Source organism: Salmo trutta, chromosome 8 (genome assembly GCF_901001165.1).
Source record: "Salmo trutta chromosome 8, fSalTru1.1, whole genome shotgun sequence".
NCBI lineage: Eukaryota > Metazoa > Chordata > Actinopteri > Salmoniformes > Salmonidae > Salmo > Salmo trutta.
In genome coordinates, this window is record NC_042964.1 from 18531228 (window position 1) to 18546377 (window position 15150).

Here is a 15150-nt window from a genome sequence, read left to right on the forward strand (position 1 = left end):
ACATTTAGACTACGTTACCCAGCAGGCGAGGCGGGAGGCGGGTGGTTGAAGAATGCCTTGCATGGCTAAACATGGCGTTTTCTAGCTGAAGTAAATGTTTGTTAAAAGTAGTTAAACCTACGCCCCGGTTTGTCATTATATAAGGAACAAACATGACTGCATTCACTACATGTTTTGGTTCTTATGGGGTTTCATTTTGCCCTAACACTGGTTAAAGTCAAGCATTGTTCTGGCATTCTTTACTTACACTTATTCAGGAAAGTGTTGAAACCATTGAATTTGAACATTACGTTGTTCTGAGATTAATACTTCTGAACTTTTCACTTTCCAAAGACACTTTGATATGAAATATTCAAAAATGTTTCTACCCTGTGAAATATCAGTAGCTATTTGTATTAGCTGAACATTTTTTAGACTGTGTATAATACTTATAACCAGAAGATGTACACACACAAGCATCCTGATGCTTCTTACTGTATTTCACACCAATTGTATTCCATAATAATTCATCACTTTCTTGTATATTATATCAATGGCAAATGATCTTAACAGTGAGTCTTTGAGGTGCAGTCAACACTCTGGATATGAATGTCTTTAAAAGTAGGCTACACCAACTGAGGTAAATGCTTCTATGTAAACTTTTGTATTAAAGGGAAAATGGCTTGCTTTGAATACCCCCAAAAAAGCAGCATTCATTTTCAAGTGAGGATATGCTGTAGCATTAAGATTTCCCTTCACTGGAACTAAGGGGCCTAGCCCAACCCATGAAAAACAGTCTCATACCATTATTCCTCCTCCACCAAACTTTACAGTTGGCACTATGCATTGCAGCTTTACACCACTCCAGCTGACGCTTGGCATTGTGCATGGTGATCTTAGGCTTGTGTCTAGCTGCTCGGCAATGAAAACTCATGAAGCTCCCGACGAACAGTTATTGTTGCTTCCAGTGGCAGTTTGGAACTCGGTAGTGAGTGTTGCAACCAGGACAATTTTTTTACACGTTACACGCTTCAGCACTCGGCATTCTGTGAGCTTGTGTGGCCTACCACTTCGCGGCTGAGCCGTTGTTACTCCTAGACGAACTGACTTGTTGGAAAGGTGGTATCCTGTCAGCAACAGGTGTGGCAGAAATAGCCGATTCCACTAATTTGAAGGGGTGTCCATATACTTTTGTGTATGTATAGTGTAAACAAAACAATATACTAAAAACCCCAAAAATAAAATGAAAGGAATTAATAAATAAATAGAACGAGCAATGTCAGTCATATATTTATATGATGGTGTGTATAGACATTATTGGCAGTATATGAATAGAAAAGGTGTGTACAGCAGTAGTTATATAGGATAGACCTTGACTAGAATACAGTTTATACACAGTGTACAAAATATTAGGAACACATTCCTAATATTGAGATGCACCCGTTTTGCCCTCAAAACAGCATGAAGTCATCAGGGCATGGACTCTACAAGATGTTGAAAGCGATCTACAGGGATACTGGCCCATGTTGACTCTTGATACACACGGGAAACGGTTGTTGAGCGTGAAAAACCCAGCAGCGTCGCAGTTCTTGACACACTCAAACTGGTGCGCCTGGCACCTACTACCATACCCCATTCAAAGGCCCATTCCATGTCTCAAGGCTTACAAAATCTTTCTTTAACCTGTCTCCTCCCCTTCATCTATGCTGATTTGAAGTGGATTTAACAAGTGACATCAATAAGGGATCATAGCTTTCACCTGGTCAGTCTATGTCATGGAAAGCATAGCCGTGGGAAGTAGGGGTGCTGAGGGTGCTGCAGCACCCCCTGAACATTTTAATAGTTAAAAGAAAATATTAATTTAAAAAATATATTTTTAATAGGTGTTTTCACAAAAGTAGTGCACTGGACCTTTACTTGTGTTAGCGGATCGATATAGATGTCTGTAGAGCGGCAAATACTTTTTTCAGCATCTCTGCTTTGGCAAAAAACGTAGTTACATCATTAAGAACAGGTTCTTGCAGGTTTCAAAGCTATCTTAAAGGCAAAGGGTGGTTACTTTGAAGAATCTCATACACTGTACACTTTTGTTTTGGTTACTACATGATTCCATATGTGTTATTTCATAGTTTTGATGTCTTCACTATTATTCTACAATATAGTACAAAATAAAGAAAAACCCTTGAATGAGTAGGTGTGTCCAAACTTTTGACTGGTACTGTAAATTGCTTAAAATTAGACAGTAGGGTGACTCCCCTAGCGGCCAATGGCGAACGGCCTAACCACTGTCCCAATAAGGGATATCTCTAGGGAATGTGCTTATTGGGCCTGTATAGTTAGGCCCTGTCCAGAAGAAATCCTAACCCCTCCTCCCTAGGCACATGTGTAGATCTGAAACAACTTGATAGATTTAAATGTGACGCACACAAAATGTATGGTTACATTTGTGTTTATGTATTGTTTCTTTGTATTGGGGAAGAATACTTTTACTGAAATGCCAGTCCTCCAAGGTTTAGCCATTGTGATGCATTTATACTACTGTTGGCCAGTAGGGGTCAGTGAGACGTGTTCGCTTCGCACTGGGACTATATGCGATCCTGCACCAGTGTGTTCTCATAATTGAGAGAACCGTGCTTCTACACCTGCATTGCTTGCTGTTTGGGGTTTTAGGCTGGGTTTCTGTACAGCACTTTGTGACATCAGCTGATTTTAAGAAGGGCTTAATAAATACATTTGATTGATTGAACCTTTGAAAGAGAAGCCACGTTCTCCTGTTTCATCATTTAGCCTGTGTTACAGGTCAGTAAAGTGCAACAATACACTGAATACCACAATATAGTTTAACTTTCCTGTTGAAGTGAATGTAATGTTTTGAACAATATAGTAATTGAATAACTTCGTACTAGACAGAACGCTCCCCCTTTTCCTCTAAACATAACGATGGTCATTATGGCAAAACAGTTCTATTTTTGTTTCATCAGACCAGAGGACATTTCTCCAAAAAGTACGAACTTTGTCCCCATGTGCAGTTGCAACTGTAGTCTGGCTTTTTTATGGCGGTTTTGGAGCAGTGGCTTCTTCCTTGCTGAGCGGCCTTTCAGGTTATGTCGATATAGGACTCATTTTACTGTGGATATAGATACTTTTGTACCGGTTTCCTCCAGCATCTTCACAAGGTCCTTTGCTGTTGTTCTGGGACTGATTTGCACTTTTCGCTCAGACAGAACGCGTCTCCTTGCTGAGCGGTATAACGGCTGCGTGGTCCCATGGTGTTTATACTTGCATACTTTTGTTTGTACAGATGAACGTGGTACCTTCAGGCGTTTGGAAATTGCTCTCAATGATGAACTAGACTTGTGGAGGTCTACAATTGTTTTTCTGGGGTCTTGGCTGATTTACTTTGATTTTCCCATGATGTCAAGCAAAGAGGCACTGAGTTTGAAGGTAGGCCTTGAAATACATCCACAGGTACACCTCCAATTGACTCAAATGATGTTAATTAGCCTATCAGAAGATTCTAAAGCCATGACATCATTTTCTGTAATTTTCCAAGCTGTTTAAAGGCACAGTCAACTGAGTGTATGTAAACTTCTGACCCACTGGAATTGTGATAGAGTGAATTTTAAGTGAAATAATCTGTCTAAACAATTGTTGGAAAAATTACTTGTGTCATGCACAAAGTAGATGTCCTAATTGACTTGCCAAAACTAGTTTGTTAAAAAGAAATTTGTGGAGTGGTTGAAAAACGAGTTTTAATGACTCCAACCTAAGTGTATGTAAACTTCTGACTTCAACTGTAGATAGGTGTGCCTTTTCAAATCATATCCAATCAATTGAATTTACCGCAGGTGGACTCCAAGTTGTAGAAACATCTCAAGGATGATCAATTTCGAGTCTCATTGTAAAGGGTCTCAATACTTATGTAAATAAGGTATTTATGTTTTTTATTTGTAATACATTTGCAAACATTTCTAAAAACCTGTTTTTGCTTTGTCATTATGGGTTATTGTGTGTAGATTGCTGAGGAAATGTTTTTATTTAATACATTTTAGAATAAGGCTGTAGCGTACCAACATTTGGAAAAAGTCAAGAGGTCTGAATACTATCCGAAGGCACTATATGTCAGTGTGTCATATGCATGTTGAAAAAACTATCTTAACTACTGGGTGTGTAAAACTCCCTTGCCAACAGACAAAGAGCTATGAATGGATCAGCGGTTCACCAATCAGGGCCTTGATTGGCCGGCAACAGTAACAATGTCATGTGTATTAACTATTTTTTTGTTCCCACAAATGTTTTTACAACCTTCCCTAGAACATTAATATCTTATGTTTGGCAGCCATGTTCTGTGTATGTTTGGTGGAATATTCTCCTCAGGGAACGTTCTCTAAAGTTGTGGGAACATTTGTTAGATGGGTGACGCACTGATAGCCTGCCTAACATTGACTATAGCATATGCACACAAATGGTGAACGGGAGGCACGCTCTATCTTAGGAGTTGAGATTGAGAAATAGAAATTCATGACAACTAATGAAAATACACACAAGCCGATTTCACATCCCTCGGCCGCCTTAACCACCCGCTGGAGGGCCGTGGACAGAGAAATTCCTGTACCAAGCAGTGATGCAACCAGTCAGGATGCTCTCGATGGTGCAGCGATAGTATTTGGAGAGGACACGGGGTGGCATGATGAATTTCTACAGCAGTAAAACGTTACCTTTAAAAATACATACGATATACTTTGGATGGTTTTTATGTTTTTATTGAGAGAAGTAAAATGTTTTCTGGTTCAGAACGGGCAGCAGGTAGCCTAGTGGTTAGAGCCTTGGCCCAGTAACCGAAAGGTTGCTGGATCGAATCTCTGAGCTGACAAAGTAAAAATCTGTTGTTCTGCCTCTGAACAAGGCAGTTAACCCACTCTTCCCCGGCAGGCCATCATTTTAAATAAGAATTTGTTCTTAACTGACTTGCCTAGTTACAGTGAGGGGGAAAAAAGTATTTGATCCCCTGCTGATTTTGTACGTTTGCCCACTGACAAAGAAATGATCAGTCTATAATTTTAATGGTAGGTTTATTTGAACAGTGAGAGACAGAATAACAAAAAAATCCAGAAAAACGCATGTCAAAAATGTTATAAATTAATTTGCATTTTAATGAGAAAAATAAGTATTTGACCCCCTCTCAATCAGAAAGATTCCTGGCTCCCAGGTGTTTTTTATACAGGTAACGAGCTGAGATTAGGAGCACAGTCTTAAAGGGAGTGCTCCTAATCTCAGTTTGTTACCTGTATAAAAGACACCTGTCCACAGAAGCAATCAATCAATCAGATTCCAAACTCTCCACCATGGCCAAGACCAAAGAGCTCTCCAAGGATGTCAGGGACAAGATTGTAGACCTACACAAGGCTGGAATGGGCTATAAGACCATCGCCAAGCAGCTTGGTGAGAAGGTGACAACAGTTGGTGCGATTATTCGCAAATGGAAGAAACACAAAAGAACTGTCAATCTCCCTCAGCCTGGGGCTCCATGCAAGATCTCACCTCGTGGAGTTGCAATGATCATGAGAACGGTGAGGAATCAGCCCAGAACTACACGGGAGGATCTTGTCAATACCATAATCAAAAACAATTGGTAACACACTACGCCGTGAAGGACTGAAATCCTGCAGCGCCCGCAAGGTCCCCCTGCTCAAGAAAGCACATATACATGCCCGTCTGAAGTTGTCCTCTGAATCATTCAGATGTTCATTGGCAAACTGGTCAAAGTGTTGTGGTCAGATGAGACCAAAATGGAGCTCTTTGGCATCAACTCAACTCGCCGTGTTTGGAGGAGGAATGCTGCCTATGACCCCAAGAACACCATCCCCACCGTCAAACATGGAGGTGGAAACATTATGCTTTGGGGGTGTTTTTCTGCTAAGGGGACAGGACAACTTCACCGCATCAAAGGGACGATGGACGGGGCCATGTACCGTCAAATTTTGGATGAGAACCTCCTTCCCTCAGCCAGGGCATTGAAAATGGGTCGTGGATGGGTATTCCAGCATGACAATGACCCAAAACACACGGCCAAGGCAACAAAGGAGTGGCTCAAGAAGAAGCACATTAAGGTCCTGGAGTGGCCTAGCCAGTCTCCAGACCTTAATCCCATAGAAAATCTGTGGAGGGAGCTGAAGGTTCGAGTTGCCAAACGTCAGCCTCGAAACCATAATGACTTGGAGAAGATCTGCAAAGAGGAGTGGGACAAAATCCCTCCTGAGATGTGTGCAAACCTGGTGGCCAACTACAAGAAACGTCTGACCTCTGTGATTGCCAACAAGGGTTTTGCCACCAAGTACTAAGTCATGTTTTGCAGAGGGGTCAAATACTTATTTCACTCATTAAAATGCAAATCAATTTATAATATTTTTGACATGCGTTTTTCTTGATTTTTTTGTTGTTGTTATTCTGTCTCTCACTGTTCAAATAAACCTACCATTAAAATTATAGACTGATCATTTCTTTGTCAGTGGGCAAACGTACAAAATCAGCAGGGGATCAAATACTTTTCTCCCTCACTGTAAATAAAGGTTACATTTATATTTTTTTTTTACGAACAAGCGGTTAGAAATGGTATGCATTAAGGTTAGATAGGCAGACTAAGGTTTACAGTGCATATGTTTTGATCACGGTTCACTGAGGGCAGGGTGATCATTATCCCTCTGCTTCACCAAGAAGGTCAAAGGGTCTCCTAGGGGCCGGCCCATCCGGATGTGAGCCAGCAGATCCTGAGTCATGTTCAGGGCGTTGCGGGAGGTATAGAGGGAAGAGAGGTCAGAGTTCATCCTGGAAGGGGCGTACTCCCCACAGGTGTGGCCCCCAAGCCCTGGGGCGCATTCGACCTTGTAGGAGTAGAACAGGCTGCCGTAATTCATGGGACACATATTTTCGTGAAACCCAGCTTTGACGGGCTGGACTTTGCATTCCCCTAGGAGTTCGTTCGACCAATTGTCTTCATCGTATACAGTGAACTTGAGCTCGCTGGCCAGGGAGAGCTTGACTGTCCCAAATTTGAAGACCTCATTCCACATGGGGTTGTTGTTGTTATGGATCACCCTGGTCTGCTTGAAGTCTTTGCCCATGAGTACCTTGACGAATCAAACCAAATCAAACTTTATTGAAAGCTACAGTATGTGATTAGAAAAATGACAAACCGAGGTCCCCGTCACTTGTTTTAGTATGCAGCTCGGATATGGGGCTAGGGAGATGTAACCCGTGTCAAATCCTAGACTGTAGCTTTAAAGTGCACTTGAAAACAAACTTCATAGTCAATGAAAATTCTAAAATAAAAGAGATGAATAATACCTTGACGAAGCCGTCGGTCTGGGAGGTGGTGTCCCCCCAGAGTTCCCTGGCTTTCTTCACGGTGACGGTCACGTGAGCCAAGCCCTTCTCCTGCGGGCAGCATTGGCTGGTCATCTCCTTACTGGTCTGGCACACACACTGACAGGAGTCATGGGTACTGGACCTGGAGCTTCCCTTGCACTTCCCAGAGCAGTGCTTGAACAGGGCGTGTTTCAGGATGTAGTCCTCCACGGCCTTCTTCAGCCCCGCCCTCTTGCTGGCCTTTTTCACCAATAGGTGGAGAGGATGGAGGGAGTAGTTGATGATATCAGGTATGGTCTTCAGGCTACTTGCCCAATCAGCGAAGGCCTTGGAGTTTTCACCAATCTTGGAGAAGAGCAGGTCGGGCGTTCCATCCGTCTGTCCCCCCACCACCTCGGTAAACCTGTTTGTTTGTTGTTTATCGTCAGTCATGTTTTGTCTTACATGAGGACCTTATTGGAAATGTGTTTTTTATAAGTCTTGTATAATGCCCATTAATCCCACCAAAAATCGATAACATCTATAAAATCAATCAAACCTCTCGTTGAAGGTACTGCTGAAGGTGTCACTGGTGTTACGTTTTTTGAGGTCACTCTTGCAGAACTTTGTCTCTGCATTGGCTTCGGCTGTTCCACAGTTGGTGGCGACAGAGGCCTCGGCCTCCAGGCAGTCCTTGACCTCGTTCTCGTTGTAACCATTCACGGCCGCCTAGGTTTGGGTTTATTAAAACATCTTGGTACATATGCAGACTCTTACATAAAATGTGATGTCATACAATAACATTCAAAACAGAAATATATATATAATCTGCCTAAATATATGAACAACGCATCTTCAATAAGTTGTACACAACAAATAGGCATACCACTATCAATAATAAGGAGAATGTCATTTGCAGAGTTGGAGAAGTCTTACCTTGCACACGCGCAGTGAGGTGATGCCCTTCACCCGTCCCCCCAGTTTAACCTTCCGGATATAGTGGGTACCGAAGGTCGCAAGGAAACGATTGTAGTCAGCCTTGGTCTGGTCGGTGTAGAGGGGGGGCAGGAGGCCCAGGGAGCGAGAGAACTCAGGGTGCAGGGGAGGGTCCTCTATCAGGCGGTAACTGAGGAAGAAACCCAAGATAGAGAATAGACTACTTTGTTATCTTTCTGTAAGTGGTTTTGTCATGTTGTGGCCTTTTTGAGGGGTGCATTAACGAAAGTCCTTGCCTAAAAGTACACCTATCTATAGGGATAGAAGTTTGACTATTTTCAAGAAATCTAACTCAATAACAGTGTCGAGGCTACAAAGGTCAACAAAACACATTATGTAGTTACAATTGAAACAGGATCTTCTATCACAAAATAACTATTCTTTAACATCCCAGAGTGTGTGCACAACTCCAACCCTCACCTATAATATCCCACCTGTAAATATAACCTTTATTATACCTATTCTATATTATATTCCAGAGTGTATACCTTACTATAGCCTGTAGAGGGCGTGTTGGCTATATAAAGGAAGGTGAACCTTATAATACAAGTGAAGTTATTATATTCATAGAAGTAATAGGTAACCTGTAATAGGAGCAGTGTATATCCTGTTTGATGAAGCTGTACTTGTCCTTCTTGGACTGGCTCATCACCGTCTTGGCAGCTCTGGAGTGGGTACCCCCCACCATGGCCGACCCATTAGCCTTGGGGATATTAACGTCCAGACCAATCTGCCAACTGCCGTCCACCTATATATACACATTGGTGGTGGATAAAGTGAGTTTGCCCCATAATGTGATTCTTATTTCTATTAGTAGTATTATTCATTTGATTAATATTTATATATATTATTAGTCTTATTATAAAAATGCTTAATATATCAATTATTTTTATTTTCAGCTATAGCAGTAGTAGTAGTAATAATAGTAGCTGTAGTAGTAGTTATAATTGTAGTAGTAGTTGTTGTAGTAGTATTATTATTAGTAGTAGTAGTAATAATAGTAGCTGTAGTAGTAGTTATAATTGTAGTAGTAGTTGTTGTAGTAGTATTATTATTAGTAGTAGTAGTAGTAGTAGTAGTAGTATTACATCTGTCTGGCTGCTGCTCACAAACGACTCGCTGGAGTCGTAGACGATGCTGGACAACTTCATGTGACACTGATGCAAGGGACGCCAGTCTACCACAGCCGCGGGCAGCCTCTGAGTCTGGCCCTCCATGAAAGGGTTAACACAGAGGGTACAGGCTCCATTTGGGGTCTTCCAGTTGTCCACATCAACAACATAGGCCTGCTTGCGCTCCATGGTGACAATGTTGAAACCCTCGCCCGCCAGGTTGGTACCGGGAGCTGACAGGGCAGCCTTGCACTCTGCTGGCCGGCCCGTGGTGCACGAGGGCAGGACAGGGGGCAGCCACCATCCCCACAGCCATAGCAGGGTCACCAGAGTAGTCTGTATGCCTGGAGAGGAGGAGGAGGTAGAAATTCAATTCAATAGTGTTCTTTAATATTGAACCAAAATCTAAAGTTGTCAGACATTTTCAGACTTCAAAAGTAGTCTAGTGTTAAGATATTGTGGTGCTATTTTGACTGAAACGCATAAAATAGTGTTACTGTATGTGCCAGAGATTTGTATAGCGAACGCTCAGTTAATTCAAGAGTCCATATGCCCCGGTGAGAGACCGGCGTTCGCTACCAGAGTCGACTTCTTCAACTGCACACCTCTTATCTGTCTCCCTACTCACTTCATCTCTGTAATAATCTCCATTAAACAATTCAAGGCGTAGGGTGATTGGACTGCTGTTCCCCTAAAAACGTTACGAAAGGAAAAAAACGACAAAAGAAAATATTGTTTTCTTTTGGAATGATTATAGAGCAGGGACCCCTACCCAGGCCAACCGCTGATACTTTGACTATCATTTCTCTGTAATTAGCTCCAATTAGTGTAATTTGCTCAATATTAGGGTTTGAGAAATAAAGTTGACATCATTAGAAAGAATATATTATCATCGTTTCTACTGTATGTATGTAATTCAAAATGTGTTTATTCTGTTGTTGCTAGCGATATTCCTAAAAACATTTTAGAAAAAAAAATGTGCGGCCCCCTGCAGTACCTCCACGGAACCCCGGTTGAATACCCCTGATATAGAGTAACCTCTTACCTGACATATCAATCACAATCTCTTGGTAATGATGAGGTTGATGAAAATCAACTCCTAGAGCAATGGAGCTTTCTGACCTCCTGTCTGTCTGTGTTATGACTGATTAACTGACTGAAGGAATCACTATCTGGGATGCATTTTTATTGTCGTTGTTGATGCGGTCAAGGCTTTGTTTATATAGACGGGGCCGGCAGTTTTCTTTGGCTATATACAGTATACCACCACAAGCTGTTGCAATGTGTGTTGGTGTGAAAGTGGATGTTCACTTACGAGAAACCCTTCGCAGACAGATTAATATCTCATGGCACTAGACAAACAAGATTAGGCCCAGAAGTTTCATTCCACTGTTTGCACACCCTCTTACCTATGTGCTCCTGCTCTCCATGATTAGCCAACCACGCATCCAATCAAATCAGTCCTATGCATAGCCACTTTGCATACAGAGCCATTTCCTTGCTTTGGCAGTCAATCTCCCTCTGAGCTGTGTGGACTGCATCTGGTACTGAACCCTACAGTAGTCTACTCCTGGATGTGTAAACAGCCTTCCCTATTCCTCCTAGTACTACCACCACCCTCTCCGCTGTAGGGTCTGTACCCAGGCTAAGATGCATCCGTTGCGGGTCTACCTGCTGGCCCTCCTCCTATTGGCGGGGATCTGGCTGTCTGGTGCCAGTGTATCCGACAGCTTTAAAGACTGCAGACAGTTTTTCTACATGAGGGCAGCACCGACGGGCATCGACGGGACCAGGGACAGCCTCAAGAGGATCTGCCAGCGCTACGGGGACAAGGCGCGCTACGCCACCCTGTACGACGGCAGCCATCGCCTGCCCCTCTACTCAGCCTACACCTTTAAGAAGAACGACGGGAAGAAGAGGATGGACACGCCCTGGATGTACGAGCCACAGGTAGAGAGATCTGTTATCGTGTCACAACATCACAGCAGGTAGAGAGAGATCTTCAGCAGCAACTTACTGTGATACTCTCATGCAATGCCTCAGTATTCTCCTGCAATAACAGTCCCATCTTAATGACTTACCGGCCAATGCATTGGGTGTCCTGGCTTTGTCATGAGGGCTTGAGGGCTTTTTCTCCACCTAAACGAATGATTTAGTCATCTAACCACTCTTACTATCTAAATTCAACTTTTCAAAAACCTCTTTTTTTTACAAACTATCTTATCTGTCATTAAATCATCAACCCCCCCCCCCACAGCTGGCGTCTGGGAATGAGGGTGGGAACATGAAGGTGCTGCCCCCTAGTGACGACCCGGACCCTCTGATCCAGGAGAGTCAGGCGGTGCTGGAGGACTACTCAGACGCCGTGGAGTACTCCCGAGGCCTGCTCAACCCAGACCAGCACCAGGCTGACCCAGACGATAAGGCCTCCACCTACACCCTGACCAACGTGGTACCCCAGGTCAGCTATTTTGTTATCAAATACGTTTTTTGAATGATTTTGGGACGTTATAAATCATGTTATAATTAAGCAATAAGGCCCGAGAGGGTGTGGTATATTGGCCATATACCACAAACCCCTGAGGTGCCTTTTTGCTATTATAAACTGGATACCAACGTAATTAGAGCAGTAAAAATAAATGTTTTGTCATACCTGTGGTATTCGGTCTGATATACCACGGCTGTCAGCCAATCAGCATTCAGGGCTCGAACCACCCAGTTTATAATCCTAATTAGAATGTAATGTTATGTTAATGTTAGCTAATGTCCTGGCACCAGATCACAGACTTCCTGGAAGAGACCTGGAGCTCCTACTTGGATACCGTGCGCCGCCGCCTCAATAACTTCTGCCGTGGAAAGCAGTCCTACGTGGTAACCGGGGTGACAGTCTCCGGGGCGACCATACGTCGGGGGAACGAGGACCGCATGCGGATCCCCAAACACGTGTGGTTGGCTTACTGTTGCCCACGGTTCGACCGTAACTCTCCCTACGAGGTGCGTTTCATGTTCCCTAGCTATGGTGCCTATGCACTGAATGAACAGGAGGACCATGGAGTCATGGAGGTGCCTTTAAAGACACTGGAAAGCTTTCTGAAGAAACAAACGGACATGGATAGTAATCTGGCTATCTTCTACGAGGACTGTGTGTCAGAGAACACCTTTAAAAAGAAGAGGAAGAGATAGGCCTGTGTGTGTGTGTGTGTGTCTGTTTTAGTTTTTTTACTGTAATGGGGGTGTAAATTGACCAATTGAAGAAAGTTTTATTTTATTCACATTTTATACTCTTACAAAGTAACTGTCGATAATTGTCATGCACAATCAATCAACTGAACTGAAAATACAACAAAAGGCTCTCGTCGGTCTCAAACGTGTGAGAAACCACCTCACGAAGCAACACTTTCCTTCACACCTCATAGAAACGCTCTGAACAAAGTGTGCTGCAACTTAAACCGACAGGACGACAGTATACTGCTTCAATGAAAGTACCATTGTAAGCTACAGCTGTAATCTTGTAACGTAATAAAAAATATTCTGTTCAATGTAGTTTCACAGCCAATATTTGCATGGAATATGGGACATACACGGTGCAGTGTAAAAACAATGGTAGAGGCATGGTGCATGAGTCGACTAGGACTCACTGCAGCTAACCACACGTCCATGGTAACCCAATGCTTGCACACAGATAGCGCTGGCTCAATGAGAGTCACTTCTTTGCATACTATCAGTGGGTTTATGGTTCTCACCAGTTCTATTCTACAGTTCTAAAACACTGTTCTCAGACCTGCTGAAGAAATCATGACATCACCTACTCTGGAATCCCCTCCCTTCATCTCACCTCCTACCCTCCATCCTTCCTTCCTTCCCTCCCTATTCCCTCCTCCCATAGCCACACTAACCGTCCATTGCAGGTACAGACAGACAGGATAGTGCATCAACACCGCACTATGTTGCTGTCCTGTGTGCTCCTGGCTCTGGCCCTGCTTCCTCTACCTCCCCCAGTAAACCCCAGTGTGGACTCCTCCTTCAGGGAATGCAGCCAGTTCCTGTACCGGAGCCTGGCCCCAAGGGGCCTCCAGGGGACTCGGGGCCTTCAGAAGGTTTGCCAGCATTACGGGGACAAGGCGCGCTACGCCACCCTGTACGACCCAGCAGGCAGGATCCCTCTCTTCTCCGCCTACACCTTTAAACGCTCCAATGGTGAGAGCAGGGAAGGTCTGCCCTGGATGTACGAACCACAGGTAAGGGCCTAGACTTTTTTTTGTTTGTTACTAACTAGACTGATAGGTCTCTCTGGTCTACACAGACAAACTCAGAGACACAATCGTCTGTTCTACTGAAGTCTGTGGTCAAATCAAACTGAAGGAGTCGGTGAGTCATTCGAAGAATAGACGGTCTGCTACAGTGGGGAGAATAGGGCTTTAAGGCGATACGTAGACAGTAGAGCACATTGAAACATTCCCTCTAGTGCTCTGACCTGCTGGTTTAGTAGTCTTGATAAGCATGACGCACAATGAAATTGCCCTCACAATGAACAGCTTTCACTGTGACAAAGTCTAGGTAGTAGATACACATTGTTACATAGCATTAACAAACGATATTCCTGTTCACATTTTCTATCTGCAATTATTTGCGGCACTCTACCCCTCTCGCGCTCTCCTCTTAGCTCATATGCTGCGTTGTGCCTATTGTCTGTCTGTGTGATCACACGCTGACATTGCTATAACCCTCTTCATCTCCTCCTTTCTCTCTCCTCCAGCTGTCCAGTGGCTCTGGGACAGGTAACATGCAGCCCTTCCCCCATTCTCCCTCCAGCCTCCTGGCCCTAGAGGAGAGCCAGGCCGTGCTGGCCGACTACTCCGACGCAGTCGTCTACGAGCGTGGCCAACTGAACCCCGACCAGCACCAGGCCAGTCCCGGGGACAAGGCCTCGACCTACACCCTGACCAACGTGGTTCCCCAGGCTAGGGAGTTCCTCCACCACCACTGGCTACCCTACCTGGAGGACATCCGCAAACGCCTCAACAACTATTGTCGTGGAACGGCTTACATCATCAGTGGCGTCACCACCACTGGTAACACCATCCGGAGAGGTAACGTTAACCGGGTGGTGGTACCAAAACATCTGTGGACAGCCTACTGCTGTCCTGATTTTGATCCCAGCGCGCCGTATGAGCTCCGGTACAAGTTCCCTACTTATGCAGCCCACGGGCTTAATGACGTGGTCGATAACGCCGTCACGGAGACGTCGACGAAGAGCGTGGAGGCGTTGGTGAATAGAGAGATGGCTGTGGATCAGGACTTTCAGCTTTTCAACGGAAACTGTGTCCCTGAAGTGTGAGCGGTTATGAGAGTGAATCTCAAGAGACAATCTTGTCAAGAGAGAGATGGGGGGAGATGTTCCTGCCACTGAAAATATAAATGATGTGGTGATATTTATGAAATTACTAACCAATAAAGCAATCATTATACATTTGTTTAAATAATTGTTTGTCTTCATTTAATCCATGGCAATATTAATACCACAAAACACCAAATTAGCCCATATTATCAAGAGTTTCCATTCGCCAATCATTTGATCCTATGCCCAATACACACGTACAGACAAATACACTTCAATGGCCTTTACTAGCAAATGGGTCATTGACAGACACATTCAAAGTAATTCACTCATGTCATTGAGGTACATGACCCTTGTTTCCGCTTTAAAGGAATATAAGAA

General features: G+C 43.8%; 3 protein-coding genes across 4 annotated transcripts in view; 2 read left to right on the plus strand and 1 right to left on the minus strand.

Moving 5' to 3' along the window:
• Window positions 1–6571: 6571 nt before the first annotated feature.
• LOC115198359 (perforin-1) overlaps window positions 6572–15150 on the minus strand; it is a 28149-nt gene continuing 19570 nt past the window's right edge. The window contains exons 1-7 of one of the 2 annotated variants that reach the window (XM_029760258.1): window positions 10477–11006; window positions 9408–9775; window positions 8904–9067; window positions 8260–8449; window positions 7883–8052; window positions 7324–7747; window positions 6572–7106 (exon numbers count right to left, since the gene is read on the minus strand). In XM_029760258.1, coding sequence (XP_029616118.1) covers window positions 6645–7106; window positions 7324–7747; window positions 7883–8052; window positions 8260–8449; window positions 8904–9067; window positions 9408–9775; window positions 10477–10483 — 1785 coding nt within the window. In that variant the 5' untranslated portion in view covers window positions 10484–11006 and the 3' untranslated portion in view covers window positions 6572–6644. Of the gene's footprint in view, window positions 7107–7323; window positions 7748–7882; window positions 8053–8259; window positions 8450–8903; window positions 9068–9407; window positions 9776–10476; window positions 11007–15150 lie in introns of those variants that run through there. The other variant, XM_029760257.1, reaches the window with a different exon arrangement.
• On the plus strand, window positions 11013–12970 carry LOC115198362 (endonuclease domain-containing 1 protein-like). The gene is made up of 3 exons (XM_029760260.1): window positions 11013–11381; window positions 11689–11892; window positions 12210–12970. Exons 1-3 carry the CDS (start codon window positions 11082–11084, stop codon window positions 12612–12614), a joined length of 909 nt encoding a protein of 302 aa, XP_029616120.1. The 5' UTR covers window positions 11013–11081; the 3' UTR covers window positions 12615–12970.
• LOC115198364 (endonuclease domain-containing 1 protein) lies at window positions 13132–14911 on the plus strand. The gene is made up of 2 exons (XM_029760263.1): window positions 13132–13669; window positions 14188–14911. The coding sequence occupies exons 1-2, from the start codon at window positions 13376–13378 to the stop codon at window positions 14767–14769; spliced, it is 876 nt and encodes a 291-aa protein (XP_029616123.1). The 5' UTR covers window positions 13132–13375; the 3' UTR covers window positions 14770–14911.

Bases quoted from the DNA above. Each gene is read 5' to 3' on its own strand.
- LOC115198364 (XM_029760263.1), top strand. From the start codon at position 13,376: ATGTTGCTGTCCTGTGTGCTCCTGGCTCTGGCCCTGCTTCCTCTACCT. The intron at 13,670-14,187 runs GTAAGGGCCTAG...TCTCTCCTCCAG, and splicing joins CCTGGATGTACGAACCACAG to CTGTCCAGTGGCTCTGGGAC.
- LOC115198362 (XM_029760260.1), top strand. From the start codon at position 11,082: ATGCATCCGTTGCGGGTCTACCTGCTGGCCCTCCTCCTATTGGCGGGG. The intron at 11,382-11,688 runs GTAGAGAGATCT...CCCCCCCCACAG, and splicing joins CCTGGATGTACGAGCCACAG to CTGGCGTCTGGGAATGAGGG. The intron at 11,893-12,209 runs GTCAGCTATTTT...TCCTGGCACCAG, and splicing joins TGACCAACGTGGTACCCCAG to ATCACAGACTTCCTGGAAGA.